At 59.4% G+C, this 19,523-nt stretch overlaps 5 protein-coding genes across 7 annotated transcripts; 3 read left to right on the top strand and 2 right to left on the bottom strand.

Annotated features, from left to right (window-relative positions):
- The first annotated feature begins 3 nt into the window (after positions 1-3).
- Positions 4-3,920, top strand: JDV02_009850 (uncharacterized protein). Of its 2 annotated transcripts, XM_047991541.1 has the most exons (8): positions 4-863; positions 934-1,180; positions 1,233-1,265; positions 1,327-1,422; positions 1,475-1,609; positions 1,656-1,724; positions 1,774-2,371; positions 2,418-3,920. In XM_047991541.1, the coding sequence occupies exons 1-8, from the start codon at positions 352-354 to the stop codon at positions 3,788-3,790; spliced, it is 3,063 nt and encodes a 1,020-aa protein (XP_047847553.1). In that variant the 5' UTR covers positions 4-351; the 3' UTR covers positions 3,791-3,920. The 2 variants fall into 2 exon arrangements, with proteins under 2 accessions (XP_047847553.1, XP_047847554.1); XM_047991542.1 differs by having other exon boundaries at positions 4-1,180.
- On the bottom strand, positions 3,876-7,645 carry JDV02_009849 (uncharacterized protein). The gene is made up of 2 exons (XM_047991540.1): positions 6,669-7,645; positions 3,876-6,601 (listed from the first exon to the last, which is right to left on the bottom strand). Exons 1-2 carry the CDS (start codon positions 7,100-7,102, stop codon positions 4,330-4,332), a joined length of 2,706 nt encoding a protein of 901 aa, XP_047847552.1. The 5' UTR covers positions 7,103-7,645; the 3' UTR covers positions 3,876-4,329.
- A 2,615-nt stretch (positions 7,646-10,260) lies between these two features.
- On the top strand, positions 10,261-10,857 carry JDV02_009848 (uncharacterized protein; the record flags this gene model as incomplete). The annotated part of the gene is made up of 2 exons (XM_047991539.1): positions 10,261-10,320; positions 10,426-10,857. 2 exons carry the CDS (start codon positions 10,261-10,263, stop codon positions 10,855-10,857), a joined length of 492 nt encoding a protein of 163 aa, XP_047847551.1.
- Positions 10,858-11,202: 345 nt separating this feature from the next.
- Positions 11,203-12,129, bottom strand: JDV02_009847 (uncharacterized protein; the record flags this gene model as incomplete). The annotated part of the gene is made up of 2 exons (XM_047991538.1): positions 11,783-12,129; positions 11,203-11,491 (listed from the first exon to the last, which is right to left on the bottom strand). Exons 1-2 carry the CDS (start codon positions 11,851-11,853, stop codon positions 11,203-11,205), a joined length of 360 nt encoding a protein of 119 aa, XP_047847550.1. The 5' UTR covers positions 11,854-12,129.
- Positions 12,130-14,367: 2,238 nt separating this feature from the next.
- JDV02_009846 (uncharacterized protein) lies at positions 14,368-18,816 on the top strand. Of its 2 annotated transcripts, XM_047991536.1 has the most exons (4): positions 14,368-15,098; positions 15,194-15,733; positions 15,812-17,346; positions 17,970-18,816. In XM_047991536.1, exons 1-4 carry the CDS (start codon positions 15,075-15,077, stop codon positions 18,145-18,147), a joined length of 2,277 nt encoding a protein of 758 aa, XP_047847548.1. In that variant the 5' UTR covers positions 14,368-15,074; the 3' UTR covers positions 18,148-18,816. The 2 variants fall into 2 exon arrangements, with proteins under 2 accessions (XP_047847548.1, XP_047847549.1); XM_047991537.1 differs by having other exon boundaries at positions 15,812-18,816.
- The last annotated feature ends 707 nt before the right edge of the window (positions 18,817-19,523 follow it).

Raw genomic sequence — 19,523 nt, 5'->3', positions numbered from 1 at the left:
CTTCAGGAGACGGGCATGGAGAACCGTGCCTCGTCGGACGGCACAACACGTCGCCTGGGGAAGGAACCGCTTGGTCAAAAACGGGGTTTCATCGCGCTTCCGGACTATGATGGATCGGACCGACGTGCAGCAGGACTGTTCCGGGGCCGTTGGGAACACAGCCGAAAGTCTTCCAGGGGGCCAAGGGAAAGGGAGGGGCTCTTGGAAAGACGGCTCGTAGGTAATGCGCCAAGTAGGTGGCCACGATATAAAGGAATGCGGTGTCTCACTCCCACCCGGGGGGCAGGCCTCATTGAAAAGCCTGCCCAGTGACGGACCTCCACATCCTGGCAACGACAAGCATCTTTTCGCATGATGAAATCGTCTGCGGCGCTCTGCGCAGCGCTGGCGCTGGCGGCTGCGAACGCACTCGGCCTGTCTGACCCAGGCGGCAGGCCGTATCAAATCATCAGCGAGCCGGAGAAGCGGGCGCTTCAGGACATCGTCACCTGGGATGAGCACTCTCTATTCATCCGCGGCGAGCGCGCAATGATGTTCTCAGGCGAGTACCATCCGTTTCGCCAACCGGTACCATCGCTCCACCTGGACGTCCTGCACAAGATCAAGGCCATGGGCTTCAACATGGTGTCGTTTTACGTTGACTGGGCGCTTCTTGAGGGCAAGCGAGGCGAGTTCCGTGCCGAAGACATCCACGACCTGGAGCCGTTCTTCGAGGCGGCCAAGCAGGCGGGCATCTACCTCCTCGCCCGCCCCGGACCGTACATCAACGCAGAAGTGAGCGGCGGAGGGTTTCCCGGCTGGCTGCAGAGGAATACCGGCGTCCTCAGGACAGACTCGGGCGACTTCCTCGGCTCTACTGACAAGTGAGTTGGCCCGCTAAGAAGATGCGCGCTGGTCGATGCGCGCTTTATTACTGACCGAACTTGCCTACAGCTATATGGCGCGCGTTTGCGGCATCATCGCCAAGCACCAAATCACCAACGGGGGTCCTGTCGTGCTCTTCCAACCGGAAAATGAGTACAGCTACGGCTACAAGATCCCGTTTCCGAATGGCAAGTACATGCAGTACGTGATCGATCAGGCTCGGAGAGCGGGGATCGTCATGCCAATGATCAACAACGACGTTGGTCCGTACGGTTACTACGCGCCGGGAAGTGGCACGGGCCAGATGGACATCTATGTGAGTTGATATCCAACCAGCAAGACCGGGAAGCGCACTTACACGGGGCAAGGGTCATGACAATTACCCTCTTGGGTTCGACTGTGTAAGTGACAACCGCGAGTTCGAAACCCAGAGTAGTGCGGTTGAACTGACTATAGGCGCAGGACAAACCGTCCGATTGGCCGGCAGGGAAGTTGCCAACAGACCTGCACCAACGGCACGTCAAGCAAAGCCCAACGACACCGTATGCCATCATCGAGGTGAGCTGTCTGCGCTCGTTGACATGATGGACCATACGCTGACTCTGCGTAGTTTCAAGGAGGCTCTTACGACCCGTGGGGCGGGTCTGGGGTTGACCAGTGTGCGGCCCTCGTCAATCACGAGTTTGCCCGCGTCTTCAATAAGAACAATCTCGCTGCCGGAGTGACCATCTTCAGCCAATACATGGTGAGTGAAAATGACAAGCAACCCCCCCATCGACTGACACATCTAGGTCTACGGCGGGACGAACTGGGGTAACCTCGGACACCCGGGTGGCTACACGTCCTACGATTATGGAGCTGTAAGCGTGAACGCCTTCGAAATGGGGTCAAGAAGCTCAATGTGCACAGGCCATCAAGGAAAACCGAGTCATCGACAGAGAAAAGTACTCGGAGCTCAAGCTCCAGGGCGAGTTTCTCAAAGTGTCCCCCAATTATCTCCTCACCGTTCCGGGAGACCTTAGCACCACATCCTATAGCGACAACGCCGCGATCGCCATTACGCCGCTCACCGCAGACAAGACTGGCGGTTTCTTTGTCTCTCGTCATGCCGACTATTCGAGCACGGATTCAGTCTCGTATAAGCTCAAGCTCCCCACATCGGCCGGCGTCGTCACTATCCCGCAGATTGGCAACTCGACGCTCACGCTAGGCCGGCGCGACTCCAAGGTCCACGTCACAGATTATGTTGTTGGACCTGACCATAAGCTGCTCTATTCGTCATGCGAGATTCTCACATGGAAGAAATTTGGGAACAAGACTCTGCTCATCATGTACGGTGGACCCAACGAAACACATGAATTTGCATACGACGGTATTCCTCCCTCTAGTCAGAGCGATGCCAGCAGCGTCACCGTCCGTGTATCAGGCGGCAAAACGTTGGTCCAGTGGCACACGGCACCACAGCGACAGTCTGTCAACATTGGTAGTCTCACGGTCTATCTCATTGGTACGTCCCGCCCCTTTTGCCGACCACCGCGCAGCTAACGTGACAGATCGCAATGCGGCGTATGACTACTGGGTTCCCGTGCTGCCCGCCAACGGGAGCGCATATGGCAGCTCCGTCATGAATCCTGAAGCCGTCATCATTAATGGCGGCTACCTCGTTCGCTCCGTTTCCGTCGACGGCGCCACGCTCAACGTAAAGGCAGATTTTAATAAGACGACTGAGATGGAGGTGATTGGGGCGCCGAGCGGCACGTCCGAGCTGCGCGTGAACAGCAAGGTGACGCAGTACACGAACAATTCCTTGGGAAACTGGGTTGCGAAAATCACCGTGAACGCCCCGTCGTTCCCGATCCCCGATCTCGACCACGTGGAGTGGCACAAGATTGACTCCCTGCCCGAGATACAACCCGGCTACGACGACTCGCACTGGCCCACGGCAGACCACACGTCGAGCAACAACACAGTCGAGCCGCTCAAGACACCCGTCTCCCTGTATGGCTCCGACTACGGCTTCAACACGGGAACGCTTGTCTTCCGGGGCCACTTCGCCGCCAGCGGCGCCGAGACGCAGCTCAAGCTCACGACCAAGGGCGGCAGCGCCTACTCGTACGCCGTGTGGCTTAACGGCACCTTCCTCGGCTCGTACAGGAACGACGAGGCCTCGGACTACAACGACGGCGCCTTTTCCCTCGGGGCCAGCCTCATCGCCGGGACTAGCTACGTCCTCACCATCGTCGTCGACAACATGGGCCTCAACGAGGACCTCAACTCGGGCACGGACGATATGAAATCCCCGCGCGGCATCCTCAACTACGAGCTCGTCTCCTCAGACAGCAACAGCAACAGCAGCGGCGCGACAACGAAGATATCTCCCTGGAAGATTACGGGCAACCTCGGCGGCGAGTCGTACAGCGACCGCTTCCGCGGACCCCTCAACGAGGGCGGCCTCTTCTTCGAGCGCCAGGGCTACCACTACCCCTACCCGCCCCTTGACAAGTTCTCCTCCAACGGCCAGGGCAGCCGCCCCATGGACGGCCTCGACAGGCCCGGCCTCGCCTTCTACACCACCCTCGTCACCCTCAACCTCCCCGCCGACGAGTACGACATCCCCCTGTCCATTGCATTTGGCAAGAGCGACGACGCCAACGCAAAGGCTTACCGCGCCATCCTCTACGTCAACGGCTTCCAGTTTGGCAAGTACGCATCCAACATCGGTCCCCAGACCGAGTTCCCCGTTCCCGAGGGCATCCTCAACCACCGCGGCGACAACTGGATTGGCGTCGCCGTCTGGGCTCTCGAGGAGGGTGGCGCCAAGGTTCCCATCCTCAAGATCAAGGCTAGCACTCCCGTCTTGACCGGTAGGGAGACGGTCCATCTGGTTCGCGGGCCAAAGTACACCACACGCGAGAGTGCATATTGAGGTGCTCGGTCTGGTGCCTAGTCTCGCGCGGTCAAACGTGCATATATGAAAAGCCTGAGTATATATACGAGGTGCACTCTTGAAGTTGACACGACGCTGTATGAATTTGAATGGCAATCATCTACGGCTCATGCCCGTTGATCCTTGCGACCTGTTTCATCTTTCCACCCAATACCTTGCGCCCTACCGCCCAAAGCCCAGAAAAGGTATATTTGCCCACAAATCCAGCAAAGACCGTCGAATAAGAGCAAGGCGCAAAGCCGTGAAGCCATATAACAAAGTGATGCAGGATCCCGTATATACACTCCTGTGGGTGCCGGCTCGCGAACACAGTGTTCCCATGTACATGTGAAAAATCCAAGAAAAGAAGGCGAAGATAGCAACAGCACCCAGTACGCTGGCTGGAGCGACAGAGACTGTGTTGAGCATGTCGGATGGCGTGTGTCGTGCAGTGGGTATATGTAAAAAGCCTTGCTCCAAAAATGCGCAACCCGTGTGTGGTATCTGAAATGCAATGCGATGTGAAGGTAAGAGGGCGGCTAGCCCCAAATGGGAGAATTTTTGTATGCCGGGGAATTGTAGCTGTGAAGGATGCGGTATTGTTGACCATTGTCGTCGTATCGGGGTGCGCTGCCGCTCCGGTGACGCAGCAGCGAGTCTCGATACACTTGAGGAGGCGGCCGTCTTGTCCCTGAATAACTATGTCGTGTCTGGTGGTGCGACGACCCCGCGAGAGACTGGCCTTCAGGCTGTGACTGTGACGGATCTTTGCGATGACGTCGCAGGCTGTCCTGGCTGTTGGCTTGCGACAAGGAGGGTGTGGACTTTGGATGACCCAAATTGTGTGAAGGTGGTGGCAGAGAAGGTCTGAAGGTGCCAGAGCGTAGAGAGATGGGTGGCGACTTCTTATCGTTTTGTGTTCGGTCCCTAGGTGTCACCAACGGCCGAGCACCAGTTCTGGGTAGGTCCGGCGCTGATGCGCGGCTACTGAGCAAGTGCGCGGGATCATCACGACCGTAACGAGGTTGGGTTTTCCCGGATGTCGTCGATGCGGCGTGGTGCTGTACTCCTGAGCCGACGGGCTTTCGCCTGATGGATTGTCCTGCCGCGCGATTTGGGCCAAGGTCAACCTGAGAAATTGATTGCTGATTATGCGTGTTCGTAGCAGGCAAGTCTTTAGAAGTGGATTTCGATGCCGCCGCCGTCTGCTCCCCGACACACAGGCTGTCCATGCTCACAATAGTCTTCAGAGTCTCCTGACTGGACTCCACCCGCAAAGCGACGCGCTTCGACGCCGTTGGAAAGAGGCCATTGTGTTCGTGAAGACTCTCCTGAATGTCCGAGGGTACCGCAGGGATGGAATCGTATAAGTCATGGGATGTGTAGGCTGTTTGGACGTTCTGCCTCCTCGGCTGGCCAAATCTACGCAACACATGCTGCTTGGCCTCGTGGCGGGCGTCGGATGATGTCGTCGCTGCCTCCAGGGATGTTGAGCGAACATGAGCTGCATGAGGCGACTTGGGCAGACTCCCGTTCTTGTCTGCCTTTATTAGCCGACGAGTTTTGTCTCGCGCCACAACAAGATCCGAGGAACCTCGAGACGACTTCAGATTTGGCCTTTTAGATCTCTCTGTAAGGGACCGCATAGGTCCGGCCTTGTGAGGGCTGCCAGGGCTGACAGCATGTGCTGTTTCCCGATCTTGACTTTTCGTGCTCGAACGGAGTGACCGCAATGAGAAACTGGAACTATAACCACTGTCGGCGTTGGAGACCGCCGCACGAGAGCTGGAAGACGACGAGGTAGAGGCTGACACGAAACCGCTATCCGACCTAGTCACGGAGCGACGTTCGTCCATGCTCGGGATAGGTAATTTGGAGGTACTGCTTGACTTGGCGTTGGGATCCAATCTCACATTGAAGACCTCTGGCGATAGGTAGTCCAAGTCGTCGGTGCCGTCCGGCGTGAACGCATCTGGGTCTTGGCTAGCAAAGTACGGCGTGGCATGCCATTCGCGCTCTGACTGTTCCGCTGCTTGCCATGAATTGGACACATGCGCGACATTGATGGGGTGAGAAGTGAGAGCGGTGGCGGGTGTGACCGTCTTCACGGCGCAGCCAAGCATCTGAGAAATTCCCACCTCTAGAGTTTCAGCTGAGTCGTCTCGCTGTTGGCGTACAGGTGGTGCCGTAGGTGCACGCAATGGCCACGAAGGTTCTAGAGTGCTGACACGGGCTTGCCCAAACGATCCTTCTGAATAGATTTCGCAAGTCTCCTCATTTTCGACGGGTTCTGAACCGGGGCTGATGGCGGGTGAGCCGTTCATGATGCGCAATGTTCCAAACTTCATACCCCCAAGTTGTTGGTAATCTGCTTCACATGGCGTGACGGCGCGTTCTCCAGGCTCCCCATCGTGTAGGTGAGAAGTCAACGAGAGATACTTGTCGACACGTGGCGTGGGCACATGGAGCGCCTCTGTCTCAATAATTGTGTGTCGTCGTTCAATTTTCGTCTTGGTCAGGACTCGCGGAGACTCTCGAGCGACGCGAGTGGCGAGGCCCGGCGTTTGAATGAGCGAGCGTCGACGCACTGGTATGGACGGCAGTGCTTCATGCCCGTGGCGCGGGACTTCACCGCTGTCGTGGTCTTCCGGGCGAGTGGATTGACATGAGGGGTCTTGTGAGGCAATCGACTCACACGTTGGGACCGAAACTGCCGACTGAACGTTGTGCAGGACCATAAGCTGCAAGTGATCCAGGTAATGTGCCCCAGCCGGCAGAGGGTCTGGGCTTGATCGCACATGTCGTCGCCTGCTGTTGTGCGCGCTGTCAGGTGTAAGCTTCCTACATGCGACTACCGGTCCGGATTCCGAGTACGAACCTGGCAGCGCGAGCCACGGGCTGCACCGCGCTTCTGTCAACCACCATGGACTTGGGCCGGTCGGGCTGCCTGGTTGTGTCGGAGCGAGACACACCGCTGCTCCGTCCTCTTTGTTGCGTCTGCGGGTCCCGTACCTGCGTCGACTCGCCAACATCGATTGCGCCGAGCCCTGGCGTTGAATTCGACAGATGACCTGAAGAGGTCCGGAACGCATCCTTGCGGGCCGCGATAGGGTCGTGGGTATAGGAGGGAAAGTCCTCGACGGAGAGCACACGGGATCCGGCGAGGTAGCTCTCGCAGTATCGGTCGCCGCTGGAAGCAGACAGGCTGCTCGGGCTCAAGAAGTCGGTTGCTGAGACATGGCCTGGTGGTCGCGGCTTGGAGAGCTTCTGGGGCGCCTTGCGCGACGCCTCGGACGACGTGGAGTTGCCCATTGATGAGACGACGCCTTGGCTGCCCCTCGTGAACTCGCAAGGATGGCGAGGGGAGAGGAGCCACAGCGGGCGGCGACGAGCAGGATATATGAGCTGCCGTGACGCGTGGGCTTATGCAGTTAGCGACCCATTGGTGGTGACGTGAGCTTTGGCCGCTCGCTTATGCCGCCGTGACGCTCGATGTGAGCATTCTTTCAGACGAGACGCTCTGATTGCCGGCTTGGGCGGCGGGGCCCTGGCTGGAAAGGACAAAGGGGGGCCTTTGCGCGGGAGAGAGGAACAGAGGCTGGAGGGGAGAGGAGAGAGACGGTGAGGCGAGGTGAAAGCACACGAAACAGGATGGGGGGGAGGCGACGGAGTGTATGAGGTTGGCGCCTGTTATGACTTGGACAGGCCTGCAGGCGGGCAGGCAAGTAGGAAAGGTGGAGGAGAAGTGAAGATCAGGAGCCAGGATTTGATGCAGCGAGTACGTAGTGGTAAGGGTACTTCGTTACTTGGTATGGAGAGGAAGGAGAGTTGGAGGGTTGCGAAGTATCAAGGAAGTCGCAGTCGCAATCAAGTCAACCTTGGCAGGCCGGGAAGGCGCAATCAAGGCCGGGGAAGTGTAGCTGAGGGGTTGCCGGTTGCCGGTTTCTGGGCTGTTGCAGGCTGCAGGCAGGAGAGGAGTGACTGCGGGCGGGACGCGCCTGCTGTGACCGATGATGGCAGCCGGACTACTACTAATAAGGCATCATTGCCTCCATTCGTTCCTACGGTAGGTGCAAAGGATAGTATGTCATATACATCTCGCATCTCGGCGTCAATGTGGGCATGGTAATTATGATTGTTGGCGGCTCACTTCACCACCACTGACTGCTTTCTTCTTCGACTCGCCTCCCTCGCCTCCCTCGCCTCCTCTTGACACCTCCACCGACCGCGCCGCCGCCCGCTTCCTCCCGCCACAGCCGCTCAGCCCGGCCGGTCAGCTCTCGCCGCCCACCCACAAGCAGGAACAAGCTTTGGATCGCGGGAAACAGCCTTTCGACGGCGTCCTGAAGCAATATTAGAACAGCCGTTGGTGCCGGTCGGCGAGGCACCGCGCACACCCACTTGGGCGGCGTAGCGTTGTGTTGTGCAGGCAGTGTGCCTCGAGATGCACGCGGCCGCTGTCAGCTATGGCTAACACCGAGTTGGATGGGCTGCAGCACGGCAAACAGCACCACCTTGTTGAATGACGAGCTCCGCCATGCGTCGTTGGCAGCCAGCGGAGCGCAAGTCCTTGGCGGCAAGGGCCAGGCGTAGCAGCCCCCGTCAGGAGCCCGGAGACCCAATCGTCTGAGACGTGGCCGAAGCCCGTCCAGCTCGCCAGCAATGGGCACTCTGGGAGCTGAGGACGATGACGGGGTGAAGCCCACCAAGCAGCGCCCGCGCCTCCTGCTGCACGGCCGTTTGATTGGCAACAAGGACGCCGCCTGTTCCGTGCTTTGAGACATGCGGTCTGTTGTGCGCGTGCGGACGTCTATCAAGGACGGTGTGCCGACTGTTTGCTTCTCTCGGCGACCCCTCGCTCTCCAACCGTGTAATTTCGCGGGCGACACGACAACTCGACGGCCCCGGCGGTCCCCGCAGCCCCCGCAGCCCCTGCGGCCCCGGCTGTGGCACCTTGGTTGGGCCTTTGATGGACTTGACGGGGGGGAACCTGAGGACTCAGGAGCATTGACAAGCTGCCCGCTCCCCGTCCTGGTCGATAACGAACAATTGCAGGGCGACTCATTTCCCTTTCGGTCGTCACCGGCCTATTGCCACTGGAATGGCGAAACAACTCTAACCCCAACGTGAAACTCAGTCGGGGTAGGGAATACATTGTTGCCACGGAATCGGCCGACCACGCAACCGCGTCCCCGATGCTGCCCCGTGCAGCTGTCGTCTGTTGACTTTGGGGCCGTGGCCTTGGCAGCCGGCCATGCATGCAGCGGCCGAATCCGGTGTGCTGCTGTTTCTTGTTCGCTTCCCCGGATTCAACGGCGTCCTGTTTTGCTGCCAACCAGGACACTCGAGCCCCAGGATGCGCCACACACTATACCGCTGACGGAGGATGGGAGGAGGCGCTCGTGTTGGTCGTCAGCCACGCTGGGCGGTGCTGCTGGGATGGTGTGGCCCCAAAATGGGCATGGGACGGTTTCCCTGATCAGGTTCCGCTCCGCGCTGGCATCGCGATGCACGATCGATGCCCACCATCATTGGCGCGATCGAGTGCCAAGCCATCCAGCGCGCGGCGTAATGAATGTCAGGTACTGTTTCAGAACCTGCTCTGTTTTCTAAGCGACCGCGAGCCAGGTCATTGAAGGACTCGACAATCATTCAAGCGATCCATGTCTGAGGACGAGCAAATCAGCCCCAGCCGACGTTTTGAGTTCGGCGTTGGTCAAGCTTTCAGCACCGACGGAGGGGTCGACGCCTGCCGCATCGAACGAATTTATGGAGAGACAAGTCGTTTTGTGACGCGCGCGCCTCCCCAAGTACTGCTTCAATTTGAGTTTGTAAGTCTACCGGCCCTGAATCTGCAACCTGCCGGCTGGACACCGTTCCGAAGCCATGCTGTGGAGCCGATGCGCACATTGGCGCTCGGTTGACGCGAACAATCAGACGGTGCGGACGAACAGGTGGCGGCGCGGTTGACGAGCTGAAGTTCGTAGACCTCGGCTCAGTGAACCTGGTCTGTCGCAAGAATGCTCATACAATGGTCCACGCCACTTGCAATCGACATGATCGTGCTGCAAGTTCGTCCTCGCAGAAAGAGCGCCCAATGAGGCCATCCGCGGATGACGACGTTGAAGACGCCTGCATCGGAGGTCTGCTCCAAGTCCGCTCCACACTTGGCACTTCGCAACGACATAACGCTCAGCGAAGTTCCCACCGAGGATGCGATGAACCACAGATTCTGCCAGTCCTCATCCAACGCAGAAGGAAAGGAGACACTGCGTCGCGCGCGTGATGTCCAGTATGACGTAATTACGAATGATTTGTTGTTGACATCACGTCCCGTCATGAACGTCGGACGAGGGCGCCGCTCAATATATGTATTGGTAGACGCCAGTCGTCTGTGGCGTCGCACTTCTAGACAATTGTTCGCCAACAAAAGAAGAATGTGAAGCAGAGACGTCGCACAGGATATCAACATGTCAGCAAGCAAGAACTCCGACGCCATGACGGCCGCGCAGGGCGAGTTCAGGAGCAAGGTGGCACCACCGGAGCTGTTGACGACCAAAGGGGGAAGCAATGTTTCGGAGTAGCAAGTGCGGCAACAAGGAAGCTAACCGGCCGCGTTTTCTCCCGTTGCCCAGTACGAACGCGGCACAAAGGTCGGCAAGGACCACCTGCCAGAATTCCACGCCGAAACCCACCTCCCGGGCACCGCGCCGGCGAGCCGGACCTTCCAGCCGCGGCCGGTCAACGAGACGGTGCCATCGGGAGGTGGCGCCTCCGTACCGACGGCGGCGTCGGACACGCCGCCGGGGGCAACATCCGCGGGCGTGCACCGGGGGCTCGGCCACCCGGGCCAAGGCATGACGAGTCAGGAACTGCACGGAGGCAAGCGGAGCAGGGACGGCGCGGGGCTCGAGGGCGTCGGCATCAACTCCACGGACCCGGCGCACGAGCGCGGCTTCGACAGGGACTACGAGACCGGGTACCGCGGCAAAGCGAGAGAGGATTACCCCGGTGCGGAGGATAGACTACCGACATCGGCGGAGGAGGTGGCCAGCGAGCGGCTTTGATGGGATGGCGAACCGTGCAAGCAGGATTTTGGGGCGAAGTTTGTACTAGCATCATGTCGTACTGGTTCTGCACCGTTGCCTCGGGAGTGGAAGCCTTGGGCGAGCGAGCTTGTGGGTGATGTGGAAGTGGACGTGCAATACGTATCTCTATCAAAGCGAGACAACACACCTCACAGTATGTCTATGTATGCTGAATGCTATGGGGTCAAAGACGCATGACGATAAACGACTACACAACAACGACTCTTCATCGCCAACCACGTTCACTCTGTTCCTTTACCAAGACACCCCCAGCCACTATGCTGCCGACAGGCCCTCGCACCTCTCACCCGCCTCTCTGACCCATCACTCCCCAACCACATACGTGCACCCGCGAGGGCCCATCCGCACCTCATGCACCCTCCCGGCATCGACATCGACGCGCGCGCCGACCCCGTACGTGACCCCTTGGTGAACCGGTGCCGCCGCCGCCGCCGCCATTGCCCCATCCTCCTCGTTCTCCGCTTCCTTCCCCCTCTTCTTCTTCTTCTTTTCCTCCCCCTCCTCCTCGCGCGGGTACCACAGCGTCATGTCGCCGGCGAGGATGTGGTGCGTCGTCTTCCCCGCGTGTGCGTGCGGGGCGTAGTGCGCGTTGCTAGAGAATGTGTTCCACGCCTCGGGAGAAGGCCTCTGATATCAGTCTCACACTCATCCAAACCCAAGACCCTAAAATTAAAAAAAAAATTATAGGGTACGGAATGAGGGTAGCGAGAACGCAAGAGCGAGCACGCGAGAGAGAGAGAGAGAGAGAGAGAGAGAGAGAGAGAGAGAGAGAGAGAGAGAGAGAGAGAGAGACAGAGAGAGAGAGTGAGAGAGAGAGAGGCGGGGGCAGAGAGATAGGAAGGGAAAGAGAGAGGGGGACAAGGGAGGAGCCAAGAAAACTCACGGCCCGTCGGTCCAGGTAAAGGCGTGGTCGAAGCCCCAAGAGCGGACCTGCGCTTCTTCTTCCTTGCCCATTGTTTCCCGTATGTCACATCAGCAGGCGTAGATGAGGGAGGGAGGGATATAAACTAATTACAAAGTATTTTGCACGTTACTTCGTCCGCCGTCGGAAGTTGGACATAAATTAGAAGCCCTGATACTTTTTTATTAAATGGTCGCTGGTAGTTTAAAGGCACGGCGGCGGCGGTGGGTGTGGTTGTTGTTGATTGCGGAATGACCTCATCACCCGGCGGCGGCGGCGGGTATTATGATACTGTAGTACGCGGCGGCGAGAAATGCGGAGAAGTCAAGTTCCCGCCCGGCACGGAGGAGCAGCGGACAGTGGACTCCGGAGTGAGTGCCCCAGCCTACCTCAAGTAGGTGCCCCCCACAGTCGGCGCGCGCGCCGCTGCCGGGTGCCGAGCCCCGGGGGACCCTGAAATAGAAGCCAGCCCGGCCGTTCGCGGCGACCCTACCTATCCACGAGCCCAGTCCGTTCCCCATTCTCTAGAAAAAAAAGAATTGAGAAAGGACAAGGAGCAAAGGAGCGAACAGAGTTGAGTTAGGAATAGTAGAGAGCACATGCGAGGCTCTAGGAAACAAACCCCTCTCCTCTTGTCTCGCCGCAACGGCCCTTTCGTGTGGCAGTGCGCCTGCCCTTTCGGCTGCGACCCTCAGCGACGGCCGCATCCCGCATCCCCTAGCCCTTTGGCAACAGATCCAGTGCCACGGGGTAAAAAGGAAGAAGAAAAGAAAAGGTGCGCAACATGTCTAGGGTTTTGGTTTGACTCGTACGGGCGTCCTGCAGATGGCAATGCACGAGGGCAATGCCGATGTCGATGCGTAGCGCGCCCACTCTTCGCCCAAGGCTGACCTCTGCCACGAGGGAGAGCGAGGTGCAACAAACAGGTCACTCAAAAGCCCAATCGTAGTAGATTGCACATGGGGACTCGTATTTTCCCGGCAGAAATTACAAAGCATTGGGACCAGGGCGATCTCGCGCGCCATAGTACTTTACTTTGTTTTGCCACGCGATGCTGCTGCTGCTTGTCTTGTCGTGAGAGGATGAATGCTGGCCCGCAGGCGGGCCGTGAACAGGGCCTTCCGGATTCTCTCGGATCGGATCTGGTAGGAGAGGAGAGGGAGGTCCGGATTTGTATACAGAAAGGTTGCGTTGCTGGCCGCGGTAATGAGCCAGAACAATGATACCGCGAGACCGGGTTGGTGGTTATTTGATGTTTGATGCCCCTCGCCTACCTGGCTGGCTGGCTGGCCGGCTGCCCTCGACGCACGCACGCACGCACACCATCCACCCATCCATCCATCCAACCTCTCTCTAGTGGCAACTGGCAAGGTTTCGCCCAGCCCAGGAACGGCCCGCCCTCCCGCAAACCCTCCCCACTCCCCACCCAAGCAATTCCAGTGGGTTGTGAACTTGGTGGCGCCTCACCTCTCACCTCACCTCACACTTGGACACCTCGCAGCGTATACTCTACCATGCAGTAACAACAAGTTAGGTGGTTTCCAAGCATCATTGCACAGCGCCTGTCAGTTGTCGTTGCTGTCCATCAATAAAAGTCAACTTTAGGCGCGCAAGTACGTACGTAGTTCGTTGTATGGCTGCTGTCGCTCGCTATCTTGGTACTAACCTACTAGCAGCAAGCAACAGCAGCAGCCTCACTTGGCCCCCCGATCCATCCGTCCGCTGACTCCCTCCCTCTCTCTTCTCTCGCCGCGTCGATAAACCCCCCCCCCCCCCTCCCTCCCGCCGTTGGCGCAAGTGGGCACGCGCGCCAGCATAAGATGGGCTGAGCTGACAAAATTAAGGCTGCCATTTGCGCCTCGCCTTACCTTGCCTTGCCTTCCTTGCCTTGCCTTGCCGGGCCTGGCCTGGCCATTGGTGGTGTCATGGCATGGTTTGGCGCTCGCTGCGCCTCCCCTCCTCCCTCCCAGCAGGGCCGGACGACAGGCCAGGCCCACGGCTCTGGACGCTGGGACGCGGGATGCGGCATGCGGCATGGATGCCCGCCCCGGATGGCGCGCGCAGACCAGGGCGTCGGCATGGCATGAAGTCAAGGCTCAGCCCTGTGGCCCGCATCCCATGACCCAAAATGAGAGATGCGTCGGTCCCCCTTCCCCCCCGGCTGCGAGTGCATGGACCAGCGACCCGGCACTCACTTCACTCACCCATCCTCTCACTCACTGCCGTCGCTTTGATCCATCTCTCGTCTGTGTGTCTTGGTCGTCGGCCACCTGGCCGCGGCATCCTACCCACCACGCATGCACCCCTCGCAGTAGGCACTACCGAGTCCTCCTCGAAAAAAAAAGAAAAAAAACAGAGAAGCCTTTCGGTTGCAAACCACCGGCGTTGGGGAAAATTTGCTGCTCTGTAGTAATGCCCACTTTTGGCGAACCTGCTGCTGATCCTGATCCTGGGACAGGCGAGTGATGGCAGCGGCAGCAGCGGCGGCGGCGACGCAAGGAGGCAGTGCTCGCTCTATCCCTCCCTCCCGTCTCGTTGACTCCTTCGCGCGCGTGGTGCGGTGCTGTGCTGTGCTGTGCTGTGCTGCTGCTCCCTCCTAATAACTTATTAGTGCAAGGTACTCGGCCCCCATTCATCTCTTCCCATCCATGTAATCCCATGCCCATCTCAGCAGCTCCTCGTTCCCCGTCCCGTCATTCGCCCCAGATCAAAGACCTGCCTCGTCCTGTGGGCTGGCCACAATTGGACAGGTTTCTTTGGCGGGCTTGTTGCGGAGGCGGCGAGGTGAGGCTGAAGAGGCCCAGGAAAAGTTGCAGCGTGTTGGAATTCCCCCCTCCACCCTTCCCTTCCTTCCCTTCGGTGCGACCCGCTCGCTCGCTTGCCTGCCCGTTTCCCTCAATGCTGACATATGGGCTAAATCTCCTTTCCTCCTCTTGATTCTTTTTCATTTCCCTGGCCGTCATCCAAACCTGCCGCCGTTCAGAGATATTCCACGACGTGCGTATGCGGCCATGAAGAGATAAGGGACGCCCGCCCGTTCGCTCTCGTGTCGCGCATCCTCGCGTCTGGCATCTTGCTACCGTCATCGCCAACCACCACCACCACCACCACCACCACCAGCACGCCCACCTGTATCCAGTCCATTGCCAAAGTCGCCCGCTCACCCGTCGCGCAAATGTCGCGTGCGAGCCATTGAACCACCAGCGCGCGTCCGTCGCCGGCCCGCGCCGCGGCAGCCACCGAGCATCCCCACTGCCAGTCGAGCCCCGTCGCCATGAACCTCTCGTGCGGGCTCTTTGTACGTCGTCTCTCGTCCCTCGCCTGCGCATCTCGTGTAGGCGTGCGTGTGGTGCGTGTGCGCTTGCAACTAACAGCGCGACCTCCCCCAAACAGCACCGCAGTCGTGCCATGCGCGGCCGCCGGGACCATGCCGCCAACGACAACCCTCGCCGCGCGCGAACCCTGTCCATCTTTGGAAACTCGAACCCTCATTCCCTCCGCGCCCTCGGCCGCTTGGTCGGCGTCACGGCCCTCGCCAAACCCTCCGACGAGTCCTCCTCGAGCGACGCCTCGACGGCCTGCGGCCACCCGGACCTCGACCTCGACGCCCACATGAGCACCGACATGCGCGAGACCCTCGAGAGCCTCTACCGCCACCTTCGCGGCCCCCACCCCCTCCTGTCCAGAGACGCCTTCTGCGCCTTTCTCAAGGACGTTCAGGGCGAGGCCGTCGTCGACCTCGACAGGGAAACCTACACATGTGGCGAGTTTCTCTACGCCTGGATCAAGCAGCACGGCATCGATGCCCTGGCCCCCCCTCCGGAAACCGACCTCTCCAGACCCCTCACCAACTACTTCATCAACAGCAGCCACAACACGTACCTCGACGGTCATCAGTGGACATCGAAAAGCACCCCAGACGCCTACAAGGCCGTATGTCGCTTCCGTCCCCAAATTCCCCCCACCCTGGCGCCATGTATTCTTTGCGAAGCTGACGCCAAAGCCCCTTAGGTTCTCTCTCGTGGTTGCCGCTGCATCGAGATTGATGTGTGGAACGGGGACGCCGTCCCGTCGAGGGACCGGTCCAAGTCTCCCCACGTTGAGCACAGCCGCGGCCTCTCGGGCAGCTCCCTGCCCAACGCCGCCCTCAACATTGTCGACGCCGTCGGGGAAAGGTACGAGTCTGCAAAGTCTTACCTCGGCGACAGGCAGGCAGCCCACTCCCATTCACGCAGCCCCAGCGCCAACAGCCGCGTCGTCGCCGACGACGTGTCGCCCCGCTCCAGCGTTGTCCTCACTCAAGACCCCCACGAGTCCAATGACCGCCTCGACGTCGGGCGCGGCGCGGCGCGAGCGCGTGCTCGAGCGGCAATGCCTCGGGGCGAGCCCATCGTGACTCACGGCTGGACCCTGACTATACCTTGCGGCTTTCGTGAGGTTTGCGAGGCCATCAAGGAGTCTGCCTTCGTGGACAACGACCTACCCATCATCATCAGCCTCGAGGTGCATGCCGACTTGGAACAGCAGGAAGTCATGGTCAAGATCATGAGAGAGGTCTGGCAAGACCTTCTCGTGAGCGAGCCCTACGAGGCGTGCGACCCCAAGTTTCGCGTCCCCACCCTCGAGGCGCTCCGCAACAAGATCCTTGTAAAGGTGAAGAGGGCGCCGGCCAAGATGGTCGCAGCCCATACCGTCGGCGAAATTCCCATCCTGCAGCATCCTGAAGACGACACGTCCGTCTCCGACGAGGAGCTGCCGGCGCCCTCCCGCTCGCCACGCCTCGAGAAGCCCGCCTCGGCCGCCGCGCCTGGCGCTCCTCCCGCACCTTCACCCAAGGGTGGTGTCAAGGTCCGCATATGTCAGAGCCTCGCCGAGCTCGCCGTGTACACCCGTAGCGAGCGATTCGAGAGCCTTCGGACTCCGCAGGCCAAGAAGCCGACTCACATCTTCTCCATCAGCGAGAGCCGTATCAGTGATCTACACCGCAAGCATGAGCAGGAAGTATTTCTGCACAACAAGGGCTTCTTCATGAGGGCCTTCCCAGATGTTAAGCGGATAGGCAGCTCGAACCCCGACCCGAGCCCGTTTTGGAGAATGGGCGTGCAGATGGTTGCCTTGAACTGGCAGAGCCTTGATCCGGGCATGATGATCAACGAGGGCATGTTTGCCGACCAGAAGGGCTGGATCCTCAAGCCCCCCGGCTACCAGAGCTCCGACAAGACGGCCGACACGCAGGAGCTGGCCGCGCCCGGACGGACCATGGACCTCGACATCACCATCTATGCCGGCCACAAGCTTCCCGCCCACGCCAGTGCCGACGGCGACGCCGCCCACGTCCGCAGCGGGAGCGCCATCCGGCCCGTCGTAAAAGTCGAGCTGCACGTCGACAAGCCGGGCGGCGCGGACAAGGACGCGGGCTCCAAGGACAGTCCCTACAAGCAGCGCACCGACGCCAAGAAATCCGTCAATCCCTATTTCGGGACCCACGGCAAGACGTTGCGCTTCCGCGGCATCCCCAAGGTGGTTCCGGAGCTTGGCTTCGTAAGGTGAGTCGTCATATTTTCCTTGCACTGCAGGCGTTCCCTTCAACTGCTCGCCCCCCCCCCCGACTTGGACAGAAGTTGGGCACAACCGCGCGACCCATCACAAAGTGACTTCATCGCCCCATGACTGAAACCGACGTGGTCCTGCTCATTTGCAACACTTGCCTGGCGAATTTTGTGACTGCTCGCAACCTTGCCCAACTTGCTTTTGTCCCCGGCCCGCTGATGGTTTCGGCTCGCGACCGGAGTCCTGGCGGGTCCGCCGAGGGCTCGGACTGTCTGTCACCTTGTCCGTCTGAAACACACTCGTGCCTAGTGACGGACGGGAGAGTACTCGGCGCCACGAGCGGCATCTTCAACGATTGATTCCATCGCGCCTTATCCAGAGGCTGGCCGACCACGTCTCCGCCTCCAATCACCTCCAAGCGGGTACTGACGCTGGGCCCCGGGGGGAGGGGAAGGCGTGTGCGGCCTTACATGTCGCCCAGTTTCATCCCAGATCGTCCCGTTGCATGTTGCACACTTCCATACGGGTCCAGCTAGCCTCCAATGCTTACTTACTTCTCCTCACCATGACTTGGAGTATCGACCACCTGGCTGACTTGTTTCTCGACACCGCTCCGCAGGTTCAAGATCGAAGACGAGTCTCGGACCCCCCTTGGCAGCTCTCCCTTGCTCGCCTGGGCGTGCATTCGCCTCGACCGCTTGCGGGCTGGTTACCGCTTTATACGGCTCATGGACAGCAAGGGTCACTCGATACCGGGTGGCAAGCTCCTTGTCATGGTGTCCAAGTCACTGCGCTGAGCAGTGTTTTCGGCTTACCTCGTCGGTGCTGAGCGTGGCTGAGTCTCTTTGTTTTGTGCGTGGCACGCCCGATTCTCCATGGAAAAAGGCGCTGTTTAGTCGCTGCCTGCGAGCGTCGGGCGGCGACTCACGCTCCGTAGGTCATGGGAGGATTCTCCGCCCGGCGTTTTTGGTTCTTTTTTGCTTCTCGGGGGTCAATGGAGTGAGGGGCAGTATTATCCTTTCCTGCCCGGCCGAAAAGATATCCTGGAGATGAGCTATTTGCATCGACCACATTTTGCTTTTGACCTCCATTGTTTTTCCGGGCCAGGTACGGCATCAGAATTCTCGAGGGACTTGAGGAAGGGGGGAGGCATAGCGAGAAGGCATCGAAGTGAGCCGTCCTCAGCTGGCGTTGCGGTGATTTGGAGCGTATCTTGGTTTACTTACCGCGCCGATGGATTTCGGGGCAGAAATGGGACATGTTCGTGACAGGACATCATCCACGCTCCATGTGCCCAAAACGAGGCTTTGACCTCGCCGTCGTGTAACTCGAATCATTGTTGGAGTCGCACAGGCAAGACTCTTGTGAGACTTGGGCATCCCCCCCGAATAATCTCGCGGGTTTTGCGGCTCGGGAATATCATGAGCAGCCGCCAAGATGTCCCGCTAGAATGAATGAGCCGACCCGCCCCTCCCCCTCCCCCCGGGGGGTCAGACCCGGGGTTGGCAAGGCTGCTTGTTCCAGTCACAACGTACGGCCCTCGAGGCTGGTTGCCTTTGCGTTGAACGGCATGGAACCCGGGGCCCTGGGCTCGGTGCCATTTGGCTTGCACGCCCTGCTCGCCCGTCGGCCAGCCACAGACACCGACCAGGTGGTTCTGTCCTCCATACGCACTTCGTATGCCGTGGCTCCGGGCACCATTGACGGGGATGCTTAGACAAGAGGCTGAGCGCCGCGAGCATGGGTACAGATACACTGCTTTGCAGCCGTCCACAAAATCTCTCCCAGCCTCATTGTTGATGCACACGTGTCTCAACCTCTGTCTCGACCTCCATTTGCGTTTGCCGTGTGCCTCTTGCCTCATCATTGCGATATGAGGTTCCTCAAACGTCTTTCTGGGATTTCTCTTGCCTGATACGCTGCAGCCTTGGATGAGAGGATGCGGTGGCCCCTCTATGGCCCAAAAGTCCGCTCATCTGGAGCTTTCCAGCCGTCGCTCCAAAGGATTTGAGGGCAATTGTCTTGACCTCTGGGCGTTTTGGATGCTTTGGAACACGCCCCGGCCCGAAGCGGGATTCGCTTGTCGCGATACTTTCCGATTCGCTCTCCCTTTTGAGATTCGTTTCGCACTGGAGGACGTGAGGAGCTTGATTATCTCATCAGAAATGAGTCT

Source organism: Purpureocillium takamizusanense, chromosome 10 (genome assembly GCF_022605165.1).
Source record: "Purpureocillium takamizusanense chromosome 10, complete sequence".
Lineage (NCBI taxonomy): Eukaryota > Fungi > Ascomycota > Sordariomycetes > Hypocreales > Ophiocordycipitaceae > Purpureocillium > Purpureocillium takamizusanense.
This window is presented reverse-complemented; position numbering and strand designations above follow the sequence as displayed.